Raw genomic sequence first — 16,489 nt, forward strand, 5'->3', positions numbered from 1 at the left:
CCCGAAGAAATACGTCAAACGCCCATGTGAGTCCCTCTCAAAAGAGAGACAAAAGAAAACCATGAGCTCATCTTCCATACCTCCCGATTCTCCATTCATGATCCAGCAAAAATAAAACCCCACCTTTCCGGCTGATTTTTCCCCCACGATTAGGGTGCAAATCGATGATCTTCCACGCTGTATTAAAAATACCCCATAAGAGAGATGCACCTGCTACTCATAAGAAAAGCCAAACAGGTTTGTTGCTTTTCCATGATCACGGTGTAATGGCTCCTTCCCCTTACATGGTTGGAGCATTCCGTTGGAATGTATAGTAGAGCTTAAAATGGCAACATCAACAATGGTATGTGGTCACCCTCCAGCCACATGACTTTCTCTGTTGCGAAGAAAAGAACCCACCACCCTTCAGCCTATGAGATCAGAAAGCAAGAGAAAAAAAGGATGGTGACATTCACACACGCGATGGTAATGCGTAGAAAGGGGCTCGAGGCATACCCTTTCTCAGGGTTTGGCTCTTCTTTGATGTTCCTCATGGATACCTAACCCCTTCGTCTCCTGAAGAGTATAGAGCTGGGAGGGTGAGCGGGTGTAACGCAACCCTCTAATCAGGCTATGGAGGGTGAGGACAGGGCCCTCGCTCTAGCGGGAGGGTTGTGGAATGTCGATAGAGGAAGTAGCGCGGACGGGGTTGCACGACCAAGGACAAAGGGTGATGTCAGTCTAGTAACCTGCCCGGGGGTAAAGGGGAAAAAAAGGTGAAGTTGCACCCGCCTGCTGTGTCTGCCGTTGATCCTGCTTCTGATTGTGGTTTTGTCTCCGAAGATCACTTATATACTGGGGTTGGTTCCTGGTTGTACCCGACTTGTTATTGTTGTTGCGGAAAAAAGCGAAAACGAAGGCTGTGCGAAAGACGGCATCCCCTTCGCACGCACCAGAGAGGCAATCCTCCGAAGCCTCCTCCAATGGAACCTGAGATCGAAAAGCAGGGAGCATGTTCTTCTCTGCAGACGAGTGTAACAGTGACACATGACGAATCTGGAGCCGAAAGACCCTTCCCGGATAAACGCGAGTCGAGATATCAACGATGGACGAGGAGCATAAAAGGGCTCGAGACCCGAGGCATCGAGCCGGTACCGCTGGAGGAACGAATGAAGAACACCAAGTTTACATCGTTCGAGATGTTCCTCACGTGGCTGAGCATGGGGATGGCAATGAATAACACGATCACCGGATCGCTAGGAACGCTGGTCATGAAGCTGAGCTTCACCGATTGTGCGCTGTGTGTGATATTCAGCACCCTACTGGGGAGTCTGGCGATTGGATATATGAGTATCTGGGGTCCGCAAAGTGGGAATCGCACACTGGTATGACATACCCCTTGAGCGATATCAGAAATAATGCACTGTTTGGAAAACCTCCCCACCATCAATCCAGATGACTCACATCTCCTCTTCCTCAGATCGTGTCCCGGTTCTTCATGGGGTATTACCCCACTAAAGTATGCTGCGTATTGAATGTGCTCTCATGTTTGGGCACCGGGATGATGAGCGCGACGGTAGGAGGCCAACTACTATCCAAGCTATCAGGCGGGGGTGTATCAGTGATCGTTGGAATCGTCATCGTAGCATTGGCGAGTTGGACGATGGCCACCTTCGGGATGCAGATCTTCCAGTACTATGAGAGGTAAGGGATCGATTACCCTTGACATCTCCGAGTGCCCACCCGACTGACATTCATACTCGCAAACCCCCCACAGGTATGCATGGTTCCCACAGTTGATCGTCTTTTCGCTCCTCACCGGGTCGGCCGGCCCTCAGTTCGACTTCGACAGCCCGTCAGTCGGAACGACCACGCAGATCAACGCGAAACGGCTGGCGTTCTTCTCGCTCTGTCTATCGATTCCCCTGTCGTGGGTGCCCGTCGCGGCCGACTATCACGTGTACTACTCGCCGGATATCAAGCGATGGAAGATCTGGACAGTCACGACCATCGGCGCCAGCCTCGCGTTCATCGTGACCTTGCTTCTGGGTGCGGGTCTGGGTAGTGGGGTGGCACACAGTGCCCGGTGGAGGTCGATCTACGACGGTACGCCGGGAAGCCTGCTGATGGCCGGGTACGATCGACTGGGGCCCCTGGGGAGGCTGTGTGCCGTGATCAACGTCCTGACGATCGTCTCCAACAACGCGCCAGCGTCGTACTCGACGGGGATGAATTTCCAGATGCTGGGCAATGTCTGGCGCAGATTCCCGCGCCCCGTCTACACCACCGCCAGCACGTTGGTGTACGCCTCGTGTGCCATCGGCGGTCGAGACTCCCTGTACGACATCTTCCGCAGCGTGATGCCGCTGATCGGATACTGGGCGGTGATCTGGTTCACAATCGTGGCGCAAGAGGACCTCCTCTTCAATCGCGGCCGGGGCTATGACTGGGACGCGTGGAACGATCGACTCAGACTTCCCGTGGGCATTGCGGCCAGTATCGCTTTTCTCGTCGGTTGGATAGGAGCTATTGTTGGCATGGTACCTCACCCTCTCTCTCTCCCCAACCCTGCCTCTGTGCATGACATTGTCAAGTTCAGTAATTGCTGATGACTTTGATCAGGATCAAGCTTATTTTACAGGCCCCGTGGCGGCAGCGATTGCGGAGGGATGCGATTTGGGGATTTGGCTAGGGATGGGCCTTACCGCCTTGGCTTTCCCGCCTTTGAGACTGCTGGAGATCAGGTTCATGGGCCGCTGACCACCTGGTGAGATGTAAGATACGTTGATGGCGGTGGCTTGGTGGATGCCGTCTATGGTGATTACTTCTGGCGGGCTAGTATGTAAGCAAGTTTATATCTTTCTGTCGATTTCGGTGTGCATAGATTTTGGTGTCGAAAACCCTACAAAGACATACGAACGATGGCCTAAGTATAGTGATTTCAACATGAAAACCATGAGAACTGTAGTAGATCATCCATTGGATTCTCCCTCGCCCTGCTTGCAAGCAGTAGAAATCAAGCAGGGCATATAGACATACCACTGAGCAGCAAAAGTACACTATGTACAAGGTAAGGTAAGCTAGGCTATCTTTGAAAACTGGAAACACAAAACCCATTAGAATATTTTTGCCCTTTTTGTCGCTCAGGTCGCCGCCCATCCCTATGCGAGAGGAAGGAGTGTCTAACAAACAAACGAAGTGAAAAATGAATAACAGCCAATCCCCTTTTGAAAGCCACGTACGCCGAGACCGAGACACCTTTCCCTGGGATATGATTGGAATTATGAAAACAACGATGCTATGACACAGACAGGTAAAGCAAGGTTAGAGGGACCTCTGCAGAAAGTACGCATATCAAGTTCAAGACTGACAAAACAGCAAAGTTCGGCGTGGGCAAGACAACGAATCTCGAATGACAACAGGGTATGAGGAAGAGGGAATAAGTATACACAGGCGAGAATGAACTGAGCGTGGATATCATTGAAGTGAAGTAGGACAGCAGAATCTGGTATTGCACAGGTAATATAGCGTGCGACGCTCAGACATGGCTTTGACTGGATTGAGACTGACGCGACGTAGACCGTCGGCTGCGGCTGGATGGCGCACGCTCAGGCGGGACATGATCAAAATGGGGTAAAAGATCAGGGTTCTGGCTCGGAGGTGTCTTCGAGGGGCCCTTGAAGTTGCCCACGATTTGGTCATCCGCAGCAGTGTCCGGATGAATCTCGATGCCCTGTTGCTTGTCTAGGCCTCCGTGGGGGCTGTCGGCCTGAATCCTGAAAGGCTCGCCATCTCCCTGCGTTCGTTCGATTGGGGACCAGCCTGCAATACTACCCGCCACAACACCGGCCATGGCAGCTGCTGGCCCGAATGCTGAATTGGAGCGAGACCGTGTGCGTCGTCTGGATCGTGATTCCGGAGTTGCTGGCATGGGCGGAGTGCTGTCACTATTGTTCTCCACAGGTGTTCCAGGGATCGAGTTCTCTCGAGATCTGGAAGACCGTGATCCGCTTCGCGATCTGGGGAGAAGTTCTTCGGGGTGTTGTAGCTTGTGCTTCAAGTGCCGAAGACGGCCTCCGCGAACAGTCTTAAGGAACTTCAACTGGTCCCGGATCTCCTCTAGAGCAGGATTCCACTCGAAGCGGCGATCCTCGTCAGAGACCCAAAGCTCAGGACCCTTCTTGCGGTGCCAGAAGGTGGGGATAAGCCTGGCAATGAGAGCATCTGGTATCAAGCGGATGATCACACCTACTGGAAGGGAGATGACTCCCAAGACCAGAGACACGCCCCATTGAGGCCCATTGAGCCGCACAACCGAGAATGCTTGACCACCAACGAAGATAATGAGAATCTGTCCTCCAATGATAATCAACTGAATCCCAATAAACCATGCGTTCTTGAACATCCCTTCGAAAATATTAAGATTGTTATCAAGACGGCGAGAGTTCCACTGGTTGAAGATCTGCATCCAGACGAACGTGTTGAACACGACCGTTTGCATGTGCGAAGTGTCCTCCTCTGTGTGGTAATGGAAGATCGAATTTCCAGCGAAGTTCAAGACAAGGGTGACGACCAACTGATAGATACTCTGTCCGATGATCATCTTCCACATGGTTGGGGTTATGAGAGGCGCGGACTTTGGCTCGGGCCTGCGGTCGAGAACATGAGGAGAAGGCGGATCCGTGGCCAGAGCGAGAGCAGCGAAAGTGTCCATAATGAGGTTGACCCAGAGAAGCTGCACCGCGGTCAAGACCGACTCTTCGTCACCGCTTGCGACAGCAGAGATAAATGTAAGCAGGACCGCTGTCACGTTAACAGTGAGTTGGAACTAGTGACGATTAGCTTCTGCTTGCGGTTATTACTAAGCCAAGGGGATACTGTACCTGCAAGAACTTTTTGACAGCATCGTTGACAGTCCTGCCCCAAGCCATAGCCTTGATGATGGAGGTGAAGTTGTCGTCCATCAGGATGATGTCGGAAGCTTCCTTCGCAACCTCAGTACCGGAAATACCCATGGAGAAACCAACATCAGCGGTCTTGAGAGCCTGTGCATCATTGGTACCATCACCAGTCACTGCGACAGTTTCACCAAGCTTCTTAAGCTGAGTCACCAGGATCTTCTTGTCATCGGGACTCGATCGGGCTAATACTTGCAATCGAGGAATGATCTGGGTCATCTGTCGACTGCTCAATTGACGAAATTTGGGCCCCTCAATGGCGATTCCTCCTGGCGTGAAGATTCCGCACTCTTGAGCGATAGCCTTTGCAGTCGTAATGTTGTCACCAGTCACCATCCGCACGAAAACGCCCGCACGTTGACATTGATGCACCGATTCTGTTACGCCTGGGCGCAACGGGTCCTGGATACCGAAAACGCCTAGTATGACCATATCCTTGAAGACTGAATCAAAGGCAACGAGTGAGCGATCTTCTTCCTGGGTGGCTGCACCCCGCGGAGGCCACTGGTCGAAATCACGATAAACCAAACCAATCGTCCGCAACGAATGAGAGGCATAGTGGTCAATGAGTTTGTCCATAACAGACCGGTCCTCATCTGACATGGACACTTCGGTAAGATCTTTCCTCGCATCACTGACAATTCTGGTCGCACGGTCCACCAGAATTTCTGATGCGCCCTTGACCAACATCCGATACTTTCCATTCTCCATCTTGATGACCACGGCCATGCACTTACGTCCAGAATCGAAAGGTACCATCTGCACAATAGTCGCGTTGTCCCGTGCTTCACTAACTGAGCCCATTCCTAGGTACGTCCGAGCGAATCCCAAGAGTGCTGTCTCGGTCTTAGAGCCGACAAAGGTTGCGGTACCATCCTGCTCTCCTTCGAATGCCGTTGAGTTGATTGCAATCGATTTGATCAACAAGTCCTTGGCTGGCCCAGAAAGGCTGGAAGAGAATTCCGAGGGAGAGACGGTGGTCACCGGGTCCCGGCCTCGGTCATCGTCCGCACGGAGGGCTGGCCCTGAAGATTTATCGCCAAAGCGGAGGTTCTTACCCAGAGTGGCAGCGACAGCAGTCATCTTGTTTTCTGTCAAGGTACCGGTCTTATCGGAGCAGATAGTGGTCGCGTTGCCCATGGTCTCACATGCTCTCAGCAATCGTACAAGGTTGTTATCCTTGAGCATTCGAGTAGTAGCGAAGGCAAGCGCAAGAGTGACCGCGAGCGGCAAACCTTCCGGGACAGCAACAACAATTACAGTCACAGCAACAATGAAGATCTGCAAGAAAGCCTGACCCTTGTCGGAGGCACCTCCCATGTCTTTCAACTGTGCGAGGAACTTGATGAAAAGAACAACGAATAGGAGCAATCCAGAGGCGAGACCAAGTTTCGCAATGTACTCGGCGAGTACATTCAACTTAGACTGCAGTGGAGTCGTTTGGCCCTCGTCTTGAAGCGACATCATTGTCTTTCCGTAGGTCGAATTGACACCAACCGCAGTGACCAGGAATGTTCCCACACCTTCAGAAACCTTTGCACCGGAAACGATGAACGGGTCATGCTTGGAGACGTTATCGTGTTGCTCGATGGCGCGGTATACTTCGTCGGCAGACATTTTCCGAAGAACATCCGACTCGCCAGTAGCGGAGGACTCGTCGCATTTGACATTGTGGCCATCGATGAAGATCCCGTCTACCGGAATCATATCACCGGGCTCTAGATGCATGACATCGCCCACAAGGACATCATGCACCGAGATCTCTGAGGTCTTTCCGGAGCGGATCACCTTGACTAGGCGGTCATCCTTCTTCTTATTCAACTTGACGAACTGACGTTCTTTTTGCCAGTCATTCGCAGCTCCTACAATGACGACAATCAGAATAGCCACAATGATTGCAACGCCTTCAACCCATTGCACTCGGGCCTCTTTGCCGGTGGCTGTCACAGATTGGTAGATGCCCAAAGCAAGGGATATGATGGCAGCTATCGTCAGCAAGATCAGCACCTTGTCATTATATGCGATCCAGGCCAACTCCAAGAAACTTTTGGCCTTCCTTTCTGGAAGTTTATTCGTCCCATAGACGCGGATCCGATCCGTAAACGAACCGTCGGAGGGCTTCGCGGCGTTCGATCCCTCTGATGTGTGATGCTGAGGCGAGGGAGAAGAGGACTTGGGCGTGGCCTGGGTGGTCTGCGAGGCCGTGGCATCTTTAAAGCTCACAACACCGTCCAGTTCGTTCTCGTCTAAGCTTAATCCACTGCGAGCGTCAGTGCGCAGTCCTTTCTCAATTCCACGAAGCCCGCCGAGAGCATGCAAGGCTCCAAGGCTCTTCGGATTTAAAAGCTTGTTCAGCTGGCCAGGCGAGAAGGCGAATTTGTTGTCTTCCACTTCGAACTCAGCTTCCCGGCCTGGGTCGGGCTTCAGGGCATCCTCATCGTTCACAATCGTGTTCTGCGTCAAGTCTGTGTTGGATCCATGCGATGCAGTCGGTGCGTATGTATCTCCTCCGTACGAGCTGGACGATTGATTCGAGTCCTGCGACTCCAACGAATTTCCACGAGATCTTGTTCCCGGTACAGCCAGGTAATTCGAATTGGACATGGAATCGGCCATCTTGGACGCAGGAGAGGAAAAGTTATGCGGCGATGTCGGCCGACTTTCGTAGTCTCTGGCTTCGGAGGAGGCAGCCGAGCGAAGGGAGGTAGGCGAGACTCCGCCGTTATTCAGGAGGGCACTGGTGTCATGCGCATCGACATTGTCGGTTGAGATCTGGAGCGAAGGTTGCGGTGGGATGGGCAAGATTTGCACCGGCGGCCGAATCTGTTCGTTTGAGGGGGAGGTCACGGCCGATGTGTCAATAGTGATTGTCGGGGCCCGCTCCCGGCGCAGGGGAGTCGACCCCGACTGCCTGGGATCTTGGCCATCGGGTCCGGAGTCTGGCATGGTCGTCCAGGGGAGGATACGACCGAGGACAGGGTGGGTCTTGGAAGTGTAAAGAACAAGGCAAGAATGGGCAGGGGATAATCAATTAGTGTTGAGTGGAATGCGATCCGGGGAGGAGAGGACGGGTCGAGTGCTGCGGTATCATGTATTTCCGATGCCAGGCATTCAAGGGGACGAATCTCATTCCACGGCGCAAAATGAGACAATTAAGCTCAAGAGTAAATCATGGGATCCAACGGTCGTATAGGATATACCATGTGGTCTAAGTGAAACGAAGTCTACCGATTGTCGCGCTGTAGCCGCAGGTCTGGTCCCGGTCGTGTATTAACGTCTGCGTTTACCAAACCAGCAATGATTCGAAGTCACCGACTGTAGGCGCGCCCGAGAGGAAAGTCGAGGAAGCGATTGATGGGCCGGAGGGCAAAGGGAAAGAGGCGAATGAGGGCCGTGAGCGCCGGAGGTTGACCAAATTATCAGGAGCAAAGAGCCGGACCCCGTAATGTGTATCAGGAGCGCATTCGAGCGGGAAGATTCTAAAACGACGATTTCAACGCCCAGGCCGTGACAACTTGCTGATAACCGGTGAGACTAAGTCCAAAGCGTCGGTATATCACTGTTTAGTTCAGGCTCGAATTTGATATGGACTGGTCTGGAGTCTGAAGAGATGGGTGGACTAGGATTAACACCAGGTAGCTCCGCGGGCACACCGGGGTCGGGGGGGGAAGAGGGAAAATAAGCGGGATGAAGGAGGAATGAGGAGGGATTGAAGAGAGAGAAGGCGCGACCAGGAGATGAACAAATGAGGGGATAATTAGGATTGGGTATAAACAGGGCGAACGAAGGCACCTGCTGGCAAAAAAAGGGAAAGAGGGACGAAGAAAGAGAGAGTAGAGAGGGTGGAATTAGAAGGGGATCCAGTCCCTCGGTCAATTACGTCTTTCTTCTTTTTGGTCGGGGGGGCAGGAAGGGAAGGAAGGAGCAGCAGCTTGGTTCAAGGTTGGTGTTATGCGTCTTGTAATTTAATTTAAGTTACCAGACCCATTACCACTAGTGCTCGGAAAGGTTTAAAAGAACCCTGCACTTGTTGTTCCCAGCAGCCAATCTCAGCTTCGACAGGAAAAGTAAGTCGCCGTCAACCCCACCTGAGGGTCCACGGATTGGTCCAGATTTCAAGGCCCATCCATGAAACGGTCCGGTCGTCTTCTCGTTTGCAGATACCATCAATTGAAAGGGAAGTATACAATTGTGAAGAAGATATCTGATAGTGGGCATCAACAGCATCACACAGGAGAATAGTGGGAGTAGCATGTTATCGCTGGAGCCACGAGAGTCCCAATCACGCCTTCTTGCCACCTCTTCAGTAACAAGATAGACGCGCTTGGGCTAACAAGGTAACTAACGATTGTTGCAGAAGCTCCCACCCCGGCCGAGCTGTAACCTCACTCGTCGGTTCCGGTTTGCACTGCCTCACTCGACCTCCTCCCGTCATCGAAGTTTTTTTTTCTTGTCTCCCCTTTTTTTCCCTTTTCGTCCTTTCGGATTGACTATCTCATGTAATTATCACGGCTGGGTCCGTTTCTAGAACTTCGAATTACATTCTGCTTAATCAAAATAAAATTATCTGTTCAATGATGTCTGTCTGCTGTGGTCCATGTGCCAGTGCCGTTGCCAGTTAGGCAGGTGAGGTTAACTTCAATCATAATTACTACACTACTCAATAATGTGTAGTGTAGTGTTAGTTCAGCATCCATCCGGAACCAACCATGGGATCATGCTCTATGACAAACGCCCATTGAGCGGAGTACAGTACGTACCTCTCTCTCTACACTGGTCCGGCTAGCACTGTCAATGCTGAATGAGTCGTCCAGCAGGTCACAGCCAGCTTAACCAGGTCCATCCTATCATTAAGACTCAGTAGCATCACCGCTAGGTAGGGTCATTGCCACCTCGCATTCGGCAAGATAGAGCGATCTCGCCTGTCTCACGCCCTCTATCTAGCTCACCACTGCCAAGTGATAATACTGCACTCCGTAGCTTCCATCCATCACCCCTCGCTCCGACTCCGTCAACGACCTTCCGTGCGTCCTGCAGCATAAGTTTCCATGCCATGATGGAGAACGAACCCGGCCACTGATTAACTCCTCCCCCCCCAGCCAACCGAACCGAAGCCAGGACCCAGAAAGGGAGGGTCCCACCCCGCGCGCATAAAGTCTCTAGATCGAAAGTATAAGAATCATTCCTTGTTAGTTCTACGTACTTCAACGGAAGATTTCATATGGTTAGTTAAAATCAACTTCAATCCACTGTACCAATGCTCCATCAATAATGACCACTACTCGATGCCACCATAGTTCCATGCAACTAATGTAATATCCGTCCGTACCTGCCATGCTGTGGCCGGTGGAGACCGGATCCACCTCCATTGCAAGATTGCTATACCCACACTCGAACTTATTAGACGGGGGAAAGGACGAGGGGAGGAAGACGCTGAAGCACCATCTGCATCCTACGGAGTACTCGTACATCATCTTAGTCCTGTAGATCGCATAATTACTTTACTCATCAAGGCGTATTCGTTCCTCACCTTGGATTTTCCCTCCCAAAAACCAACAGCACGCACAAATTCCACCCCCAGCTCCTCACGACCAAGCCTCTTCTCCTTCACCTCGAACCCAAAAGAAGGCAAACCCAAGTCCGAAGCTCTCAGGGCCAATGACCCAGATACGGATAGTCGGACCTTGGCAGAAGGGGGCGGTGCAAAAGGGAGGGGGACCCATTCCACGTCGTTACGCAACTTCGGGTTCTGGACACCTCACTAGTAGGAGTCTAGTGCACTCATAGTAGAAAGTTAAGGTTGTGACTTTTGGCCTGGGACTCTTGACTTGATTGGCTATATGACTAGAATCGATTGCCCTGGCTTCAGCCGGTAGCAGTTCACTTTGGGTTGTTGTTCCTGTTCGGCCTATTGACGGCGTGACATCAGCCGATACACATACGTTGACTTTGGAGGAGAGGATATCATGAGGCACATACACATACACATACACATGCCATTACCTTTCTTGAATTCGTTATCTTTTCTTTTATCGGTTGCCTACCAATTGTCTAATCAAACTAGGGAGACACATTCTATTCTACGTCGTCAATCGATAGACAACCCTCAACCACCCGTCCATTCGGATATCCATCATCTCCTACGCAGACAAAGCACTCCGACAGGGCATCTATCGCATGCTTGTCGACAAACCTCTCGCCCTGAAAAGTCAAACCCATCCGATAGTTAGTGCCCAGGTACAGCACAGGTACCACCACCCCGAATAACCCAAACAAGGTAAGACAAGTAAGGCACTGCACGTAAACCACTACCCATCCAGACCGTATCATAACACCCGACCACAATAGCACCTAACCACCCTCTCGTCCTGACATTCCCACTCAAGAGGCCAGAATCCCTTCACCGCAAAAGCATAGCCACAAACAGATGTCGTCAGCTCTCTGCCCTCGCGCGCGTTTGCGCGTGGGTGGGAACCATCGGATCCATCTCTCAGCTCCTCTTCAGTGGACTTACCCCCATTCAGATAGGATCATGATATCGGCTGAGTCCTTTACCTTGATAACCTTGGATATCTTCCCCATGATAAAAAAAGCAAGGAATTCGCGATCTTCCACACAGCTCATACATCCATGATACATCCGGAGTATACATATACCTTCTCCATGACACAAGTAATATCCCCCCCTCAAAAATCTTATCACAAGACAAGATTCCTAATTCCTCACCGCAAAAATAACTGAATATTCATGGAAGAGAGGAGGGGGGTTGAGCTATCAGTCCACCCAACAAATGATAATTCTCAATAAACATCGAAAAGTTAAATTACCCAAGCTAAGTCAACTAAACTAATGCCACCCTAAATCCCTCTCCCGGGCTTGTGTCCGCGCTTTCACTGCCACAATTGCCCGCACCTGCATATACTGTACACATAACCCCCAAAGTATGTGTAATACAGCTCCCATATCTCGGATTTCCGACGGGTTGGTCGAGCCGACCATGATCCTTTGTGACTTGTGCTAGCTAGGCTGTGGGGTGTTTCTGAATCTGCGGTGCGGCTGGCTGGTTAGACTATGTGTGTGCTCTTGGACCCTCAACTATGCGCCATCACGATACGGGATGTGAATCAGTAATTAAGACAAAAGAGGTGTACTGTATGAATGTGATGGATCCCATTTCCATCCACGCAAAGGCTCGTATTGCATGGAAGTCCCTAGTCAAAGACGCCTGATAATGAGTTCCCTAGACCGCCTCTCAAAGCCCCAATCTAATCCAGCATACATGCAAGCAAAGTACTGCGTCTCAATCGCAGAAACATACAAATGACGACTGAGACAGACAGGCGTAAATGGGAAAATAAAAGCAAAGAGAAGGCTAATGTACATACATCCATCATGCCGATCCGTCGTGAATCTCTTGTGTCATGTTACAACAGTATAAGTACACGTCTAAGCCCGGGTGTGTTTCACTGCGCCATGCCGTCGTCGAGCTCCTCTCCCTCAACCGTCTCCACGTTCCAGAGCCCCAACGATTCGCCTCCCGGTACCTTCACCCCGGGCTTGGCTCGGGTGTTCACCATGGCTTTGCTAGACAGCGCCAGCGCAACCACCAGCTCTTGCATACGACGCGAGGCCACGAAGGTCTGCGTCAGTAACTCGTTCTCCGAGACCTGGACCGCGAGGTTCATGCACTGCACGAGGATCTCGCTGTTGAGGACTCGAGCCGAGAAGAAGAGGGCGTTGTGGTAGTTGAGGAATACCTCAGGAATGTACATGTTTCGGATATCTTCCAAGTCTGCTTGCTCGGATTCTGTGAGGGGTTTGGTCAATTAGTCGGGGATGATCTCTCATTCATAGGCGAGGGCTGGTGCTTACCCGTCTCAGCACCGACTAGCCAATCCCTGAGCATCCAGTCGACAGGGTCACTGGCTTCAGCTAATGCAGCCTGGACTTTCTCTCGAAGATCTTTGATGGCGCCAGAGTCCCGGTTTTGCCTAGCCCTATTGTCTAGTGAGCATTGCTTCTTTTGCATGACGAACAAGCGCTGGGACTTACGTGTCGAAATTCTCCAATGCAAGCGAAAATTTCTCGAGGCCGTCGAACGCCATGATCAAGGTTTCCAGATCCCGCATAGTTTGGGATTGTTGCAGCAGGAGGCCTGTGTCACCCGCAATTGGGTTGCCGTTTGTCTTGGAGCGACTCCGTTTGTGTGGAGAAGTGAACGAAATGCTTTTGATAGGACTCGATGGCTCTGAGGCAGAAAAGTCTCGTTCGGGGTACATAGCGCGTTTGAGTATTGCTGCCAAATCGAACCCAAAGGACTCTCGGGAAATGTCGGAAAGGTTCATGCGTCTGCTCAGCTCTCTCGCAGCGGCCAGGTTTCCGGTTCCTGCGATTTTGTTAGCATGGCGGACGAAATATTGAGACAACGGACGTACTGTAGAATCTCCGGTACACCTGGGATCCCAGCTGACAGATCTTGCCCCATTGTCCGTCAACAAAACGGAGCCACTCCAGGCTCCGAATCACTCGTTCATCTACGTCGGAGATCTCTGTTCCAATGAAATCGTGCCTTGGGATAGCCAATTCGCGGTCGCCATCCTTCCGTGTTACAACTTTGGAGGTAAACTTCATGGTCCTTGAATGGTCGATGGCGGAAATCCTGTGGCTGATATACTCCCACTGGGTCTCCAAGATTTCTTCCACGTCAAGTCCATGCTTTTCCATGAGTTGAACGAGGAGCCTCCGTTCTCTTGGGTCAACAACCTCAATCATGACGCGCGCCAGAATGATACGCTTATAATGAGTGGGCAGGAGAGAGTCATATAGAGGGATAAGATCAACGAGACCAGCGTCCTCCAGGTTGGCAATATACCCGATGATGTTGACAGACGTATGGTCAAAGAACGTGGTATCCGACCGTACCATTCCGAGACGTCGGGTAACAATGAGTAGATGAGTTGCAATCCGTAAGGCATCGCGGTCCGTCGCAGTAATGAGGAGACTATCCTCCACCGACATATGTAGCATCTCAGGAACCAGAGATGACCCGTCCGATGGATTGTTCGCAACCTGAGAGATGGCGTGGGCCAGTGACAAGAAGAACTTGTCATACCCTCTAGACAGTATGGCTGCCTGAATGGTGCGGTATGGGTTGCGCGCCTCAGAGCCGACGCGGTCGTGATCCCGGGTGAACTCTATGAACTTCTTCACTTCATCGTAACCTGCCGGCTCCGCAACGTAGGGCACTTGCGCAGTGGGCGAGTGACTTAACTTCCGCTGGAGCTGTTTGCAGAAGCCTTGGTAACGGGAGAGTACGGCACGGTTGAAATAGACGTAGAGGAAGTCATCCCAGCTTTGACAGATCTTGAAAGCGGCCTCAGTCTCGCCACAAAGTAACGAGAAAACGGCCCGCTCATAATCTTCAATATTTGGGTTCCGCGCTAGAGCAGTACAAGCAGCACTCCAAGTCTCCTGGGACCGCCAATTCATCAAGCGCGTGTGTCCATCGTCAACGGGTGTGCGTCCTTTGTGAGTCTCTACGTCAACACTGGAACCGCAGATACTGACCGCTCTCCAGGGCTCCAGCCTCTCCGCAGACCACTCCCGGATCTTTGACCAGCTCTCACCCTGTCTGAGCATCTTCCAGAGTGTCATCCAGGTAGCGCGCTCGTAGTATTGATCCTGTTTCTGGAGATTCTGCTTCTGTCTCGTGATCGCATCGGGATCCAACTGAGTAACCAAGGATTCGGAGTCTTCTGACTTGAGCAAAGAGGCGGTGATTCCGGGATCGTTGGGCTCAAGTGGCTGAGGCCAGGCTCGCAGTCGTTTGTGTCCCTTGATCGTCTCCTTTGTGTAGAGCCAGCCGAAGGACCAAGAGCCCTGACCCCGCTGAGCTTGTGTCTCCAGTTCCGAAATCAGATCGTCAATATCCTGCGAGGAGTTTTTGGCGGTGTACTCGAGCCATTTCAGGATCACCACACATTCCACCGCGTACGCGTCCGAATCGAGGAATTGCTCCCAAACTTCGCGGTCTGTTGAGTAGCGGTGCAAGTTCTGGAAAGCGGTCGCTTGTCTCTCTTTGGATTTGGCTATGCGGTGAGGGTTGGCGATAGTGATGAGGTTGCAGAAAAGCTGCCAGGTGCTTTCCTCGAGCTGCAGTCGTTGGATTTCTTCTTGTGCCTTGGCGTCCATTGGCCCATTGGCCCGGTTGGCGCCAAATCCCAGCTTCGCGCGTTTCAAAGTATGGTCTTTTTGTATATCCTGGATCGTGCCACGCGCCAGCTCTTGGTAGCTTCTCACCAGCTGGTAGGCAGCTTTGTAGTCCTCGAGCTCACCAGACCGGTTTCCCTGCTGTTTGAAACGATCCAACTTCTCGGCGAAGGCTTCGATCTGACGCGTCACGCGGTCCGCCGTGCGACGAAGAGGGTGTAGAGCTTCTTGTGCGCCTGCTGAAGTGAAGAGGTCCGGCGTAGCGGCAGCGGCCAAACCATCTAGCATACGATTAGCAACTTCCCCGTCATGAGAGGTTGTATCCGTCGTACTTTGTTCGGTGGGAGGGGGACTCAGGTCCAGAGGCGATTCACTGCGATTCGAATCCTCACCGGAGTCGTTGTCTGGGCTGTCCTCTTCGTCGCCATAGTCGTCTTCCTCTTCCTCTTCATCTTCTTCGTCCTCCTCGTCCTCCTCATCTTCCATATCCCCTTCGTCGTCATTAGTTTCGATATCCTCTGCCTCATCCATGGGCTCGTCATCACTATCATCAATCTCGATGACATCGGTATTGTTTGGCGCTTGTTGCTGGTGCTGGATATTGGACGCAACGTCAGCGCACCGGCTGGACGGCCGTGTCAATAGAACCGCAGGAAACACTTACATTGATGGAGGTAAAGCCGGCCGGGGCGCCCGAGCCAGCCACCGTAGTCAGGGGAGCCATGAGCGCAACCGAAGGAATTGAAAAGTGGCACTCGATGCGACCCTGTACTAGGAGATGTGATGGGGGGGAGAGGAATGGCGCGGTATAGGCGTTAAGCACCCAAGCAGGGTTTAAGGAAGAACTGGAACTTCAGTGAACTTGCACCTTCTTTCCTTCTCTTGCTCGGCTTGGCCGTGTTTTGGGGCCGCTCAGCCACTAGGCCCAACCAGGTCTAGCGCGTCCACATCCGCGCATTCAAATATCGTGGATTTTTTTCCTTTCCTTCTTCTATTTCTTTTTTTCTTCAACAAATGTCATATAGGCAGTCATTAGAGTCTCGGGGCGAGAGTTTTCAATATTCGTCCAGGTCAATCGGCCTCTTTGCGTGCTCACGATTGTCTTAGAGGGAGTTGCAGTTCTTACAACTAGCCTAGCTCTTCACTTATATGAGAGCTCAGACTGCAAAGGAATTGCTACATTCAGCTTTCGAATTTCGGCCCGGAATTTTCGCACAACTCTACAGTAGTATTTTGGTCAATGGTCTTTGGCCTCGTGTTTCGATATCTGCAACGCTCGGTGTGGTAATATATACATATCTACACGGCAACACAAAGCAACCGTCGGGAGCTCGCGTTCAAGC

The 16,489-nt window shown here is 51.8% G+C and overlaps 3 protein-coding genes across 3 annotated transcripts; 1 reads left to right on the forward strand and 2 right to left on the reverse strand.

The window, feature by feature from the left end:
* Positions 1–962: 962 nt before the first annotated feature.
* ASPACDRAFT_28482 (uncharacterized protein) lies at positions 963–2,739 on the forward strand (the record flags this gene model as incomplete). Its single annotated transcript, XM_020199568.1, has 4 exons — positions 963–1,364; positions 1,460–1,683; positions 1,757–2,519; positions 2,602–2,739. 4 exons carry the CDS (start codon positions 963–965, stop codon positions 2,737–2,739), a joined length of 1,527 nt encoding a protein of 508 aa, XP_020056673.1.
* A 778-nt stretch (positions 2,740–3,517) lies between these two features.
* Positions 3,518–7,883, reverse strand: pmcA (putative P-type calcium ATPase; the record flags this gene model as incomplete). Its single annotated transcript, XM_020202569.1, has 2 exons — positions 3,518–4,807; positions 4,863–7,883. 2 exons carry the CDS (start codon positions 7,881–7,883, stop codon positions 3,518–3,520), a joined length of 4,311 nt encoding a protein of 1,436 aa, XP_020056674.1.
* Positions 7,884–12,140: 4,257 nt separating this feature from the next.
* Positions 12,141–15,921, reverse strand: ASPACDRAFT_78247 (nucleoporin Nup84/Nup107 family protein). Its single transcript, XM_020205147.1, has 6 exons — positions 15,811–15,921; positions 15,479–15,740; positions 13,373–15,427; positions 12,990–13,323; positions 12,810–12,934; positions 12,141–12,744 (listed from the first exon to the last, which is right to left on the reverse strand). Exons 1-6 carry the CDS (start codon positions 15,868–15,870, stop codon positions 12,401–12,403), a joined length of 3,180 nt encoding a protein of 1,059 aa, XP_020056675.1. The 5' UTR covers positions 15,871–15,921; the 3' UTR covers positions 12,141–12,400.
* Positions 15,922–16,489: the final 568 nt, after the last annotated feature.

Source organism: Aspergillus aculeatus (assembly GCF_001890905.1).
Source record: "Aspergillus aculeatus ATCC 16872 unplaced genomic scaffold ASPACscaffold_7, whole genome shotgun sequence".
Lineage (NCBI taxonomy): Eukaryota > Fungi > Ascomycota > Eurotiomycetes > Eurotiales > Aspergillaceae > Aspergillus > Aspergillus aculeatus.

Bases quoted from the DNA above. Each gene is read 5' to 3' on its own strand.
- ASPACDRAFT_78247 (XM_020205147.1), bottom strand. From the start codon at position 15,870: ATGGCTCCCCTGACTACGGTGGCTGGCTCGGGCGCCCCGGCCGGCTTT. The intron at 15,741-15,810 runs GTAAGTGTTTCC...TCCAATATCCAG, and splicing joins CCGGCTTTACCTCCATCAAT to CACCAGCAACAAGCGCCAAA. The intron at 12,935-12,989 runs GTAAGTCCCAGC...ACTAGACAATAG, and splicing joins GCATTGGAGAATTTCGACAC to GGCTAGGCAAAACCGGGACT.